General features: G+C 31.5%; 1 protein-coding gene across 2 annotated transcripts; it reads left to right on the forward strand.

The window, feature by feature from the left end:
* Window positions 1-624: 624 nt before the first annotated feature.
* Window positions 625-6,124, forward strand: LOC129899294 (SHUGOSHIN 2). Of its 2 annotated transcripts, none has more exons than XM_055974216.1 (11): window positions 625-888; window positions 2,057-2,247; window positions 2,339-2,376; window positions 2,529-2,637; window positions 2,755-2,778; window positions 2,865-2,933; window positions 3,288-3,329; window positions 3,407-3,503; window positions 3,598-3,649; window positions 3,739-4,087; window positions 5,572-6,124. In XM_055974216.1, the coding sequence occupies exons 2-10, from the start codon at window positions 2,104-2,106 to the stop codon at window positions 4,034-4,036; spliced, it is 873 nt and encodes a 290-aa protein (XP_055830191.1). In that variant the 5' UTR covers window positions 625-888; window positions 2,057-2,103; the 3' UTR covers window positions 4,037-4,087; window positions 5,572-6,124. The 2 variants fall into 2 exon arrangements, with proteins under 2 accessions (XP_055830191.1, XP_055830183.1); XM_055974208.1 differs by having other exon boundaries at window positions 626-888; window positions 2,049-2,247.
* The last annotated feature ends 9,103 nt before the right edge of the window (window positions 6,125-15,227 follow it).

Below are 15,227 nucleotides of genomic sequence, written 5' to 3' on the forward strand. Positions count from 1 at the left end.
TAAAAGTCGGGTTTTTCTATATCAATTTTTCTCGGTTTTTTTGTTTTTTTTCTTCAAATTTTCGAGTTTTTTTGGGTTTCTCGGATTTTTCATAGTATCTAATAAAAAGCACAGAGCAGTGCTTCTTAAAAAGAGTTCTAGTACAAAATATCAACATATAAGATGGAGGCAGAACACTGTTTGAAGTTTTAACTTTACAATATAACTTTATAAGATGAACTTTTTTTGTATATTATTTAGATGGGTTTCTCAAGTCCAAATCTAAATGTAAGAAAGAAAACAAAAATTATAAAAAATTTTAAAAAAATATTTATAAATTACATTTTAATAAATATTTTTATGTATAACATAATTTAAAAATAGTATATCTATAATCGGGACAATTTGGGTTCGGTTTGAATTTTTTTAGTTAAAACCAATCCAACCCTATAATGATCGGGTTTTTTTTTCAAACACCAAATCAAGTCAAACCAAATCACTAGTCGAATTTTTTTTCCTGATTTGATTCGATTTATCGATTTGATGCAGTTTCTATACAGCCCTATCTGAGACTATTCCTTGACCCATAGTCCTGACAAAAAGTTGGAATTGTAGCCCATCCAGGGTGATATCTCACTGATGGCTCGTGCCCTCCTGAAAAGAGGCCTTCTTCCCCTTCCACCTAAGTTGCGCATGAAAGGCCCAAAATCATATTTACCGTCTAAACAACTCCTATTTGTAAATTATATTTTCAATTCAATTTGATTACAAATGGATCGTAAATGAGGACCCAAAGTCCGACTTGACATTCTTTCCCAATTTCAAATTGCATATCGGCGGCGAAGTTTACAGCCAATCGGTGGCGAAGTTAACAGCCCTCGGCGGCGAGGTTTCCGGCGAAATCGAGTTGTAAGTTCCTTTATCCTTTCCTCAATTTGACTATAGCGCTAATTCGCATTCCTATTTTGCGCATTTCTTATTTGAATTTTAATTGCCGATTATCTGAAACCTTATAGAGTACGACGGAAAGATGAAGTAGAGAATATTAAGATTATTAGCAATGAAGTAATTATCATATGTTGTGAATTTCAGTACAAATTCCATTTTTTTTAAAAAAATTGTTCTAATTGTTGATTTAATCTTAGTTGTTAGATTGTCTGTTGCTAAAGAGTTGAATTTTACTGTCAACCGCATTCTTCACCTCTTGTCTAGGAACTGGGTGGTCTCTACTGCAATTCGATAACTGATGGTTAGTCAATTTAGCCTTTTAGTCAGGAGTCTCGCTTTGAATGACATTCACATGTGCCTTCTAGTATTTCTTCGCGTGTTGCAGGAGACGTTGTTAGGGTCTCATTCCCGCGTTTAGTTTCGGACTAGTTACTTGATGTTTTAGTTCTCTTTTCCAAAAAAAAAATAGAAGAAAAAAGAGTTGATTTTTATTTGTAAAAATGAAGGAAAATTTGTTTCTTGTGAAGAAACCAAGGTCTAGGGAAGGGGTAATTGGTGAATGAAGCAAAAGTAGGGAAAGCAATGGAGGCTAATTCGTTAGCTGACGGTTTAGCCAATTTAGCCTTTAGTCAGGAGTCTCGTATTGAATGACATTCACACGTGCCTTCTAGCATTTCTTCCCTTGTTGCAGGAGATGTTGTTGGGGTCTCATTCCCTTGCTTAGTTTTGGACTAGTTACTTGATGTTTTAGTTCTCTTTTACAAAAAAAAGAAGAAAAAAGAGTTGATTTTTATTTGTAAAAATGAAGGAAAATTTGTTCCTTGCGAAGAAACCAAGGTCTAGGGAAGGAGAAATCAGTGAATGAAGCAAAAGTAGGAAAGCAATGGACGCTAATTCGTTAGCTGACGGTTTAGCCAATTTAGCCTTTAGTCAGGAGTCTTGCTGTGAATGACATTCACACATGCCTTCTAGTATTTCTTCGCATGCTGAGATGTTGTTAGGGTCTCATTCCCTCGCTTAGTTTCGGAGTAGTTACTTGACGTTTTAGTTCTCTTTTACAAACAAAAAAAAAGAGTTGAATTTTATTTGTAAAACTAAAGGAAAATTTGTTTCTTGCGAAGAAACTAAGGTCTACGGAAGGGGAAATTGGTGAATGAAGCAAAAGTAAGGAAAGCAATGGAGGGTAATTGCAGGAATAGTCCAAGGAAAAAGCTTGCTGATATCAGTAACTTACCGTTGCGAAAGAGATTGTCTAGCCAAGATAAGATTCCAGAACAATTCCCAGCTGCTTCGAAAGAGTATCTAGAAAGGATCCAGAAGGTGCACTTTGTGTTTGTTTAGTGGTTTATTGTGTTAAATCTATGGACTTAGCTTTAGTTTAGCTTAATTTGCGTTATTGGAAATTATCCAGGAAAATTTGGCATTGACGAAGATGTTAGCAGAAAGAAAGTATCCTTTAATTGCAGATGAATCACATTTACTTTCCGGTTTTAAAACACATTCCCTGTGGAATAGTTTTGGTTCGCTTTTGTGCTTTGTAATGGTACTCATGCCTTTTTACTTGTGATTTGTTGCCCGGTTCCTTGATTCTTTCTCCATAGCAAGATCATTGAAATAACTGGAGTAGAGATACAGAAACTGAGAATGAATGTGCGGAAAATGCATCAACAAAATCAGTTGCTTGCTCAAGGAAACAGTAAAATGCTTGCGGTTTGTTTTCCCTTCCATTTCCGAGCCTGTCAAAGTTTTCTTTCGTGAACTGAACATATGATCTTCTTTCATGGTGCTAAAACTATTTGCTTTTTTTTTTCTTTCTTTTCCCCTCAGGAATTAAATTCAAATAAAGATAGGGTAAGCAATCGGATGCTTTCATCTGATATTCTTTTAAGGTTGGGTTTCCCCATAAGCTTATGTAAATGGTATTTGACTGATATCAGGTCAAAACATTACAACATGAGCTTGGATGCATAAAGGGCTTACTTTATGTCAGAAAGTTTGAAGCAGAAGTGAGTACAGTTTAGAGATAATTCAAATTATTTCTGCATCTTTGTCCAATTATTGATTGTTGGCATCTCCAATATGTTAATCGCACTATTTTGTTGTTGAATGCTGTCATGCTTTCTGAAGTATTTTGCCATGATTTCTTCACTTCTGTTATTTCTTTTTTCGATCTGCCTTGATATGGTTTTCCTTGAGCCAAGGGTCTATTGGAAACTGTCTCTCTACCTACAAAGGTAGAGGTAAGGTCCGCGTACACTCCACCCTCTCCAGACCCCACTTGTGGGATTACACTAGGTATGTGGTTGTAGAAATATGTCATTTCTTTCTGTTTGTCTAAGGAAGTTTTCTTGTTCAATTAGGAGCAACCGAGAACAAATATGTGCCAAGATCTGAATGATGAGGTACATAAGCAGCTTTTGGTAATCCCATAACGTCGTAGAATTGATTTAATATACTCTTTTGCTGTCAATATTCAAAGGTGAAACCCATGAAGTGTGAGGAAGCAAGAGATCTATCATTAGGAAAGGGAGATGTTGAGAAAGCCAGAAATCACAAAAAGAGACTTCGGTCAAAGAGTGAGTGTAACCTCTTGGTGTGATGTGATATTTATTGTCAATAAGTACTTAGGAACTATTGCTTGTATATTGTTTCTCTATCTCTGATGCATAGGCGTGGGTTCTTCTGAGCAAGTTCAATCAGAGGATAAGACGGAAAATAAAAGGTTAGGCTGTGCATGTTAACTTGAAGAATATAGTTACAGATTCTAAACATTGTTAAGAGAATTTTCATTGCAATTTGTTGTCTTTACAGATCCTGTGTAAGGAGGCAGTCTGCCAGGTTTAAACCTGAGGCGCTGAAACTCGGTGAAGACTCTTTCGCGGTACAAGACAAATGTGCTCTGCGCCCACCAATAAGTGATCCAGTGCAAGAAAATGGTTCGACATCCATATGCATATCATCTGATGATCTACACTGCAATCCTTCATCGAGGTTTGAACCTATACCCTTCGAAAGAACATCTCTGAGTAGGCCATCAAGGGAGGCAGCTAAGAAAGTTCAGTCGTACAAAGAAATTCCTGTGAACATAAAAATGCGAAGACCGCAATGAACAAGCTGCTCTTTATGTTAACTTTTTTGATATTGGAACAAGTGGTGAATGGTAAGTTTCTCCGTTGTACTTTTTTTCAGGTTCAGTGTTATAATTTTTTGTGAAACTTGTATGCCTAATTCCATATCTGCTCCTTCAAAGTTCTATTCCCCTTCCATCAAACATGTCATCGCCTATGTGTTTCCCAAGTAAATGTTTACAAAAAATTCTGCCTGTACAATCTTGATTTAGATGCTTCTTTTATGGTGATTGATGATCTTATGCTTTTGGACTGATGACTGCATACGGCGTACTTGCCGCACAAATCTAATGTTACTTATACCGTCCATATGTTGGCCCAATATGGGGATTTGCTCTTCACTTTATTTGCTTGTAGAGTACAGAAGATTAAGAATTCAACATAGGAAGGAAGTTGGAAGTTTCTCTGGTAATAGGTGATGATTTTGTTCAAGTTAAATGCATACAGAGTTGTGTTGACCAGGTCTGTTATATATTTAAGGGATCAGTTAGATTTAACCATTAATGATAACCTAAGTGTATGGATGGTAGATGCATGCATGGAGGGGGCCTGAGTTTGCAGATGTAAATGCAAACAAAAATCAAGCAGATATATATTATATGAACGATTAAGTGTAACGATACCTCGACAAGAAAAATTTAAGAAAAGTTATTACAAATAGGTGCTTGCTTATTCCATTTCATGTAACAGGTTTCAGTACTTGACATCAAATTTCATTATTTTTACAACTGAACAGTTGTTTTGCATAAAGTGAATATCAAGAATTCATTTGCCTTGTAAAATTAGTTTATTTGACTTCCCAAGTCAAACTACCATGAAAATGATAAATCTTCTCAACAACAACAACAACGACGACAACATACCTAGTGAAATCCCACAAAGTGGGGTCTGGGGAGGCTAGAGTGTATGCAGACCTTACCACTACCTCGTGGAGGTAGAGAGGCTGTTTCCGAAATACAAAATGATAAATCTTATCACTTTTTTTTGTGTGTGTGGGGTGAAATAGATACTTAAATTAACACTAATTAAATGACATTTCATATTTTTCACCTTTCTGAAGTATCCGGACCCTATGCAGTCATTGATAAAAGTAGAAGCAATAAAAGAAGGCGGTACATGATATATAGCATTGAGTTATCATAAATTTTCATCCTTGCTCCATGCTTTGCAAGACCATCGGCCACTTCATTTGCATTCTCTGAATGCTTGGTGAAGGGTGCCCTAGTTTATGCGTTAAGTACCTGTTGTCATCAATTAAATAAGATTAGCAATCGTATCCATGCTACAACATGTTGATGCTTTCTTTAGAATCTGTTTCAATTGTTGGTAGAACAAAGATCTGTCATCAAGCTAGATTCGTCCAGCATGAAGGGCTCGTAGTTCAACAAGCATGTTGTGCTTGTAATTAGAAGGATTGATTGATTATATCCTATAATCCAGTTACCATTGTTCCCATTTTATGTATCTTATAGAAATGCTGTATTCATTCTGAAAACTACTCATTGTATTGACACAGAATCCCAGATATCTCGAGTACATTCAGTCTGATTCCATTAGTGTGGATCGGAGATTACCTCGTGGTCAAGGAGGATATGGTTAGTTATTACTTTCACCATTGCCCAGAATTCTTTGGTAAGCTTACATCGCCACCTAGGGATTATGTTTGCAACTTTGAAAGGAGCTAGCTCACTGTCAGGACGGAATATAAGGGATTAGCGATAAGCTATGTAGTTTTTCAAAAAACTAGAATCATACCACTGTGAACAGAGTCTCCCTCTTTGACAAGGATTTGGGTCTTGGAACACAAATCATGGCAAATTCATCAGAGCATGTTGAGGTAAAACTTAGGATATTGTGCAATTTTTCGTTTTAGTTGTGCAGGTGGCATTTCGACCATTTTCTAAAAACGGTTTTCTCCTAATGTTTTTAGATAGTTATTTTAAAAGTTACTGTGATTATATTGTCTATTAGGAAATTAAAATCTACCAGCATTGCCGAAAGCTTTTTGCTCTCATTTTTACTATTTATGTGGTGAGCGTTGGAATGCTATAAATCACAAGTTCAAGTCATGGATCCAACTATTAATATGTGCGTCAGAGTAAGATGCTTACATTACACCCAACCCTTTCGGAATGAGGATGCACCCTTTTCTCAACTATGTGAACACCGGATTTATCATGTATTAGACTAATCCCTTTTTTATGCGGTGAACATTGTAAAGCTATAGATCACAGGTTCGAGTTGTGGGATGAGTCACTAATGTTTGCATCATAGTAAGATGCTTACGAGACTGAGGATGCAACCCTTTTTTGAACTTAATAAACCGCGGGATATATTGTGCATTGACTTGTCCTTTTTTATGTGGTGAGTGTTACGATGCTACAGATCCCAGCTCAAGTTGTGGGATCAGCCATTACATTACAATAAGATGCTTACAATACATCCTTTCAGAATGAGGACGCAACCCTTTTTAAAAATTTGTGAGCGCGGGATACATTGTGCATCGATTTGTCCCTTTTTATGTATTAAGAGTGTTTCAATGCTATAGATAATCCGTTGGAGTTGTGGAATTAGACACTAAGATTTATGTCACAGTAAGATACTTACATTACATCGATGCAAACATTTTTTGAACTTTGTGAACAAGGATGCAACCCTATTTTGAACTTTGTAAACATGGAATACATTGTGCATTGGACTGTTTTTTTTTTATCTGCTAAAATTTGAAATTCAATGGAAAGATGTGAAAGTTTCATTTAAATAAATATAAATAAACGAATCAAGACAAGTTTGTATCACGTAAAATAATGCACACCAGGAGCTTTATCCTTTCATTTTCAAAATCCTTAGGTGTCTCATTCTTCCTCTTGCTAACTTAAATAAATAAAAAATATTTTGTCTCTACCAATTTAAACGTTTAGATATTTAATTCATGTTATACATGTTATTAGAGGAGGGAAGTGTCCATTATGTTCGTCGTAGTTTTGAGTCTCACCGATATTCATAAGTAAATATTGCGCTTGCATATTGAACGAACTTTTAACTTGATCAAATTTAAAATAGTTTAAATTTTTGGATGAGACGATATACATAATTCAACTCTTTTCTATTCCAATTAATTTAATTTATCACCAGTCTTTCATCTACATGAGTTGATAGCGACAAATTAAAAAGAAATTTAAGACAATTTAGAAAATTAATTAGAAGTCAGGGTCAGATAAAGACCACTAAATATTAATTATGACCATGGGATTATTCAAAAACGGTGATACAGAACCTTCTAAAAGTTTTAAAAGGTCATAAAACATAAGATAAAACTTGTTTGCATTAAGTCGGGGTTCTTTCGAAAATAGTGGCGAGAGGGTGTTCATTTCAATTCCTCGTTAAAAAATTATATTGTAATATAGGGTAATTTTTTTTATGTGTATATATATAGAAAGATTTTTGAATCCCTTAACACAAGACTATAGGTTAACTCAATTGTTTAGCAGATTGAAAATTCACCTTTTCATGTTAAAATTTCATACAATATATTTTTATTTTTCAATCCCTCTTAATAAAAATTCTAAATTAGTTAATATCCGTATGAGATAGAAATAATGTCTTATAAGATTACATTAAATATAATATTGTTATTGTTGTAAATCATAAGACAAAATTGACACGCAAAAAATAGAAAAAAATAAGAATAAAGATCTTCTAGTATTATAGGAAAACTAACAAAATTTCACATGCAACTCAAAAATGTGAAGTTGAAAAAGGAAGAAAAAGACTTTTTTTTTTCATGCCTTCATTATCCATCATTTTCTTATACAGTTCACTAAACCGTGTTTTTGCACGAACTTTTAAAATTAATATAATTAGTGAAAGGAGGACCTTTTTTATTTTCTTCCCATTTGTTGATTAAAAAAATGAAGATAAAATCTTTGTGATATATATAAAAAAAATCTTTTCCACAAAACGGTGCATGTATTTGTTAATTTATAGTAACGTGAAAATAGACTGGATATCACTGTGGATACTACAACCCAAAAAAAAAAAAAGAATCGTAGTGGGTTTTGGTCCAATGACATCCGTTGAAATGAGTACGATATATTAAACGAGTTGAATTCAGAATTTAAAGTTTATAAGTTATTATAAACTACAGGGACCTTAAGTTAATATCCAATAATAAGGTATTAACAATTGAGTATTTATAAATATTTCTTAATACATATACATATATCTTATAAATTTCAATTAATCTTGACTCTGGCTCTGTGGCCATTAATTATTTCAATTTGAGCTATATATGTGAAAAAGTTAAAATATGAATATATCGACTTCAAATCCGTACTCACGTACTCTAGATTCTAAATTCACTTTTACGCATAATTGCGATCATACGAGCAAATTTTAATTTGAAGTATTTTCATTGCAATTTTTTTGACAATATTATTGAAAATTCATGTTTTCATGGTAGTGTACTAATAGTCTAATATTACATATATTTCAATCAAAATTCAAAGTGGTGGAAAGTTGTGGTTAATTAAATTTCCCGCCATTACAACAAGAAAATGAACTTTAGTGAGTCTAAGTGGTGTCTTATCAAGAATTGACATCTTAAAAATATAAAGTTAGGATATTTGATCGATGGGATAAAAATAATAATTCTGAAATAAATGTGGAATTATATTAATCTATATTTGGTTTTGAATATTGAGGAATGTAGAATTATTTTATCCCACCATTTGACATGATGGAATTAACTATCTCATCTCAAACATAGTGAAATATCTTTGTTATTCTATTCCACCAACCAAACAACCCCATGACTCAGAGCCCATTTGGATGAACTTAAAAAAAATAACTTTTATGTATGAAGTATTTTTAGAATTTTTATGTGCTGAAAATTATTTTTATAAATAAGCAGTTGAGTGTTTGGATAAAAATGCTTATGCTGAAAATAAGTTGTTGATGTGTTTGACAAATAAGTGTTGTTAAGCACTTATTTTCTGTCAAAATGACTGAAATACCCTTAAAGTTGTTAACACCATAATAAGTTGATTTAAAAGATTTTTAAACTTTAAATTTGATTTTAATCAAAAGTAATTTATAATGTAAAATCACTTCCGCTATAAAATATTTATTTAAGTTAATTTTTTTATAAATACATGTCTCATTTACGCTTTCTAATGAAGTTTGTTGGAGTAATGTGGTTGCTTTAGTATCTTTTGTTTCCAACCAAAATCACTCCACCATAAATGCAAGAAGTGGAAAATATTCGTATAATACAAGCATCAAGCATTAGAAATGTCACTAGCAATCATATCACGAAACCCCATCCAATAGACATCATTTTGTTCTCCTACATCTTCGACATCTACATTGTTAGCTCTTGAAGTTGTGCTAATATCATTAGAATCAACCGATGGAATATAGCTCTCATTCTCGACTGTTTGGAATGCATCATCCACATTGCATTTCTTTCTAATATAATTGTGAATGGCCATAGTAGCAAGTACGATGTCCCTTTGTATGTCAATGTGTTAGTATGACATGTCTCTCAAAATAGACCATCTTGCTTTCCAAACGCCAAATGTTCGCTCTACTACATTTCTACAAGAAGGGTGTAAATAGTTAAATTTCTCAATGCATCCTCTTGCTCTCACAATTGTCGAGTTGCACCGCGGCGAAATTTAGCTAGGTGATATCTTACATTATTTATTTTGTAGGGAGCCATGTATCCTTTCATGTGTAAATATCCTGCATCAACTAGATAATATTTGTTTTCGCATGGATGTGAAAAGTTGAGCTCTTCTCTACGAAGGGCCTCAGCAAAAATACGACTATCGTGAGCTGCTCCTTTCCACCCAGCCCATGCAAATATAAAACACATACTAAAATCAACAACGACAAGAATATTTTGAGACGGATAACCTTTACGTCCAATATATGGTATCTCTTGACCTTGCGGTAATCTAGCTTTAACATGTGTGCCATCAATTGCTCCAATACTGTCCTACAAGAAGTGAATGTAAATTAAGAGAGATTTTTAGTATTATGCCATATTTTGGTCAACTTGATGCAAATATATTAAGAAGGTTTAGAAGGGTATTAATTGAATTGATTGAGTCAAAGAAAAATTGTGATGTTTATAGAATTAATTCAAGCTAAGGTAAATCGATTTTTCTCCGATATATTGTTTTCTCTTTTTATATAACGGATTACTTATTTTTATTCATAAATATATGCTAATTAATAAAATTACCACGTTACATTAATAAATGTGTTTATCATTTGATTCATGGTTATTTGAAAGGGGAAAAAAAAACTTTTGAATGACAGTTAATTACTCCAAATTCTATACTAACAAAATTCACAAACTTCCATTAATATGACAATAAAATAACTTCATGACTTTAAAAGGATAGATTATAAAAGGGAAAAAAGGTTATAAGGAGAGATATATTTATTATGATGCACCATCAAACATTATTATGATGAAGTAGTAAGTATATTTTTATTTTTAGTAAGGATTATACTAATTCTATAGTGTTGAGAGGTAATTTAATTTTATTTTTATTTTTTTTCAAATTATAAAAATCTCTTAAATTTGGTGGAATTTGGATACATCTTGATACATCACGTAAAGTGATGTATCTGATCGATACATAACGTAAAGTGATGTATCCGATCGATACATTGTGTAAAGTGATGTATCTTAGAATAAGAGAGAGTAGGAATTATTAGAATTTTTTCAAATGGTAGGAAATTTTAGAAAATATGATAAAATAAGTTGTGTATTTATGTAATTTTTTCGTATTTATAAGGATTACACCAATCTCATAGTGTTAAGAGGTAATCAGAAGTTTTGAATTCAAATTCTGAGTATAAAAACGCATCTTTAATGTGAGACAATCTGACGAATCCAAATTAATCGAATTTCTTAAGGAAAAATAAAAATAAAAATTTATCATTATGAGTCTAACTGATTTGGCCGTTGGTGGTTAGAAAAGACCATTGAAGCATTACTTTTTTAAGGTTGTCACACTAATGTAAATGGATTAGTACTCATAAACCGACTTGCAATTTTAACATCATATGTTTGTAATTATTTTGTCTCACCCACTAGTTTTTATCCCATCAATTATATATCCATTTATTAATTAGAAATTAATTCTACTATGGATAAAATGGATTTTAAAAAAGTAATTTATATCAAGTGGAGTTAGTTATATGGTTAGTGGAAGGCAAAAGAAATGTTAATTATATGATTAGGTTTAAGTACTGCATCATTTTCCCTCCATCACATTAGTTGAATTAATTAGGGTTTTGTCTCATGTTTTGTAAATATTCATATTAGAAACAAAAGGCAAATTCAGGATATATTGGTAGTTTATGATTTCTACAACGATCACAAGTTAATATACACAATAATTGAATTCCTAATAACATATTTTGTAAATATTTAATTTTCGTCATTTCAAATTATTTATCGTAATTTTCATTTGCACGACCATTAAAAAAGATTAATTAAGGGGAGGTTAACTATTTAATTTACCCTTCATTGTATTTGAACAATCAAACATATCACCTACTATTGAGGTGTTTGTAGTTTTTAAGAACATTAACTATTAAGGATAAAATGAAAGGGAAAAAATAACAACTTTTTGTTGAACTTCGAAAATGATAAATTATAATTTGAGATAACTATTTTTAAAAATCACTACAAATAATTTGAGATGGAAGAAGTAACAAATTTCTTATTATATACTCTCTCTGTTTCTTTTTAGTTGTCATAGTTTCCTTTTTTAGAGTCAAACAATATGAATTTTGACTAACATTTTAAGATGTATTTTTTCATCATATTGATATGAACAAAATTGCAATTCATAGTACTTTTCTTATAGTTTTTGAATATTTAAAATTTTATTTAAAAATATCGAATTATTATAATCTAATCTAGTTTTAAAAATTAGTCAAACTTATTTTCGAAAAACGCATCATGACAATTAAAAAAGAACGAAGTGAGTACATGTCATGTGCAAAATTAATGAATTCTCGTGAATCTGCGAGTCGAAATTCACCAGTGATTTAGAAGAAGATTTAAGGCAATAGGAAGTTGACACGTGTGAGGGGTTAATGCATAATACCAATTATGGTGCGTGAGAATTAATGTTGTATAAGTGTGATACAATTTATGGATGAAAAAGAGAAATTGTAAAAATCATGTTGGCTTAGTGTGCAACTTCACCTTCATGTATCTTTTTTATTGTGTGTGTGTGTTTTATTTAATTCTCTTTTGTAGATTCATGAGAAAATGAATGAGATTTGACTTTCAAGACACTCCAAAATTACTTATTATTCCATTGAAAATTGCTTGCCATTTATAGATAAACTGAATTTGAAGTGATCATTTCCTCCCTAAAGGTCAATTGATTTTGTGATCCTTTACACAATTATTTCTAGTTTTTATGTCCTTTTTATTTATGAGAGTCGAGATATCTTTATTTTAACATATAAGAGATTTGAGAATGTCATTTTTCTCGATCTAAATTTATAAATGACCATAAGAGATCATTTTCTCTTTAATAATAATACATACTATTATAAGACATATAGTCACTAATTACAATTAAGGAAGAGATAGGTTAATCTAGTCAAATTATTTACGATTAATACTATCAAATGGCTTTCTTAATGGACGTATCAAGACCTTAAATGACAGATAAAAAGAATTCTAGGAGTATTGATTTACATTTTTCGAGTAATATTTGAACAAATTATTATTCAGTCAGTGTTTACATCAAACTGTACAAGTACCATGAAAGGATATGGTGCCGTGAATGCAGTTGCTCCTCCCTTAACCAGAGATCTCAGATTCGAGTTTTGAGTATGAAAAAAATCCTAATTGGTAGAAACCGCTTTCAACCGAATGGGGTCCTACGCAACGCGAATCCGAATTAATCAGACTCCATCTAGATACCAGACACCAAATGAGAATTTTTTTTTGCATAAGTATATGTTTAAGTGAAAATAGTAAAAATGTTAAACCTAACCACAAGCAAAGCATAAGGACCAATTTTGTCAACAACAACAACAATATATCCAGTGGAATTTCACAAAGTAGGGTATGAGGAGGGTAAGATCTACGCAGACCTTACCTACCCTGTGGAGGTAGAGAGGTTGTTTTCGAAAGACTCTCGACTTAAGTGTATCATACCCAAGTAAAAAAAGAAGAAAACAATAAAGAAAGCATAGCAATTAAAAAGAAAAGCAAAGTAAAATCTAGCTATAAGAAGAAAAAAAATAACTACAACAAATAATGTGATAAGCTAAAGCAATAAAAACACAACTATAGTGGCACGACTAGTCCTATGACAGACCCTAAACCATCAAAAGGCAAGATAACACTCTATCCCTACCAGCCTTCTATCCTAATACGCGCCCGCTTCATCCAACAAAACACTAAATTTGCGTCGCTCCAAATATATTATTTTGATCCTACTCGATTTGAACCTTTTGACTCCATAAATTGTCTCCAAAACTCCAACTTATCATTAGCTTTATTCCATGTCTCATCAATCAGTACTATATCTTCCGCAAATGACATACACCATGAAACCTCTTCCTGAATAGACCTCGTCAGTTCATCCATCGCCAAAGACCAATTTTGTCATGTGTACCAAATGTGCTAGTAATTTGTTCAAAAGTGGAGGTACAATTTGAAATTTATTATATCAAATCCATAACTCGATTTAATTATTGGGTTCATATAAAGCTATTACAATTCATTCAAATTCACACTTAATATGATAGCTCCTGCTCTTATTTGTTCCAAGTCGTTGTGGAGGTCTGAGAGTCTGTTTGGATGAGCTTATAATTTTTGAGTTTAAAAGTCATAATTAGTTAGGGCTTTTGGCTTATTTGTCATTTTGGCTATAAAAAAAGTGATTAAAAGTACTTTTTATTTTACTCAAATACTATAAAATACTAAAAAACTATTTTAACTTAAATACATTTAAAATAAATCAATAACTCTAAATATTGAAGTGGGCAGCATATTTCACGCAATAGATTATTATTAATAACAACAATTACACTTATTCTTAATCTAGTTGCATAACATCCTTTTCACTTATAATTATATTTTGGAAATAAACATTTTCTTTTACAAGTCAAGTGAATGTACAATTGAAAACACTGTATTTTACACAAAAAATTGGCTTAGTTGAATAAATAATCCAGCTAATATAGTCTTATTATTTCCATAATGTCTTTTTCCACACAAGGGGCATATAATCCGTAAAATATTTTGCTAGTATAGTTTTAAAAATTTCAAGAAATATTTCCTTATGATAAAAAATAAAAAATAAAAAAGGGAATTGAAGAGCCATAACATTTTTTATTTCAAATAAATAATTCTCACATTAATGAATTTGAAGAAATTGAAAATTATAACACACAGTAACTAATTTCAACAAATTAATATAACGGACATAAACGAAACGAAATGTACTTGATGTATTAAAAATAAAAATCAAGACAAGTGAATTAATGATATTTTATTCGTTTGAAGGTGAAAATAGAATCTGAAATACACTGAAATCAACAAAAAAGTTTAATTCAACCTTCATCCACCCATTAAATTACCATTTATATTAATTTACGTATTAAAATATCTCTCCATTCAGCTATGATCCCCAATTGTCCTTTACGGCTAAAAATTTTCATCCTTTTAATATGTTAAAGGACAATTATGGTCTAAGTTGGATGGAGGAATATTTTTTATCTCAAAACATTAATATCTTATAAGAAGAACGAGGACAAACTTAAGTCATTTTCAATCAGAAAAATTACCTCAGTGAATACTATTTAATAAATAATTATTAATTTTAGTGATGTTTTTTATTTATTATCTTTTATAGCAATATATAGCAATATTATGATATATCTATTATGTATTAAAAGTAAATTATGTATGCAATATAAATGTATTATAAGAGTTTTAAAATATATAATGCTTTTTTGGTAAGAAATTGACACAATGTATTTTAAGTGTATTAAAGTGTGTGATAAATATATTATCCATGAATAAAACTTGTATTATATGAGTTTTATAAATTATTCTCGGTAATATGTATTAAAAATGTATTATAAATATATTATAAGTGTACAATGAAAAAATAT

Source organism: Solanum dulcamara, chromosome 1, assembly GCF_947179165.1.
Source record: "Solanum dulcamara chromosome 1, daSolDulc1.2, whole genome shotgun sequence".
NCBI classification, from domain to species: domain Eukaryota; kingdom Viridiplantae; phylum Streptophyta; class Magnoliopsida; order Solanales; family Solanaceae; genus Solanum; species Solanum dulcamara.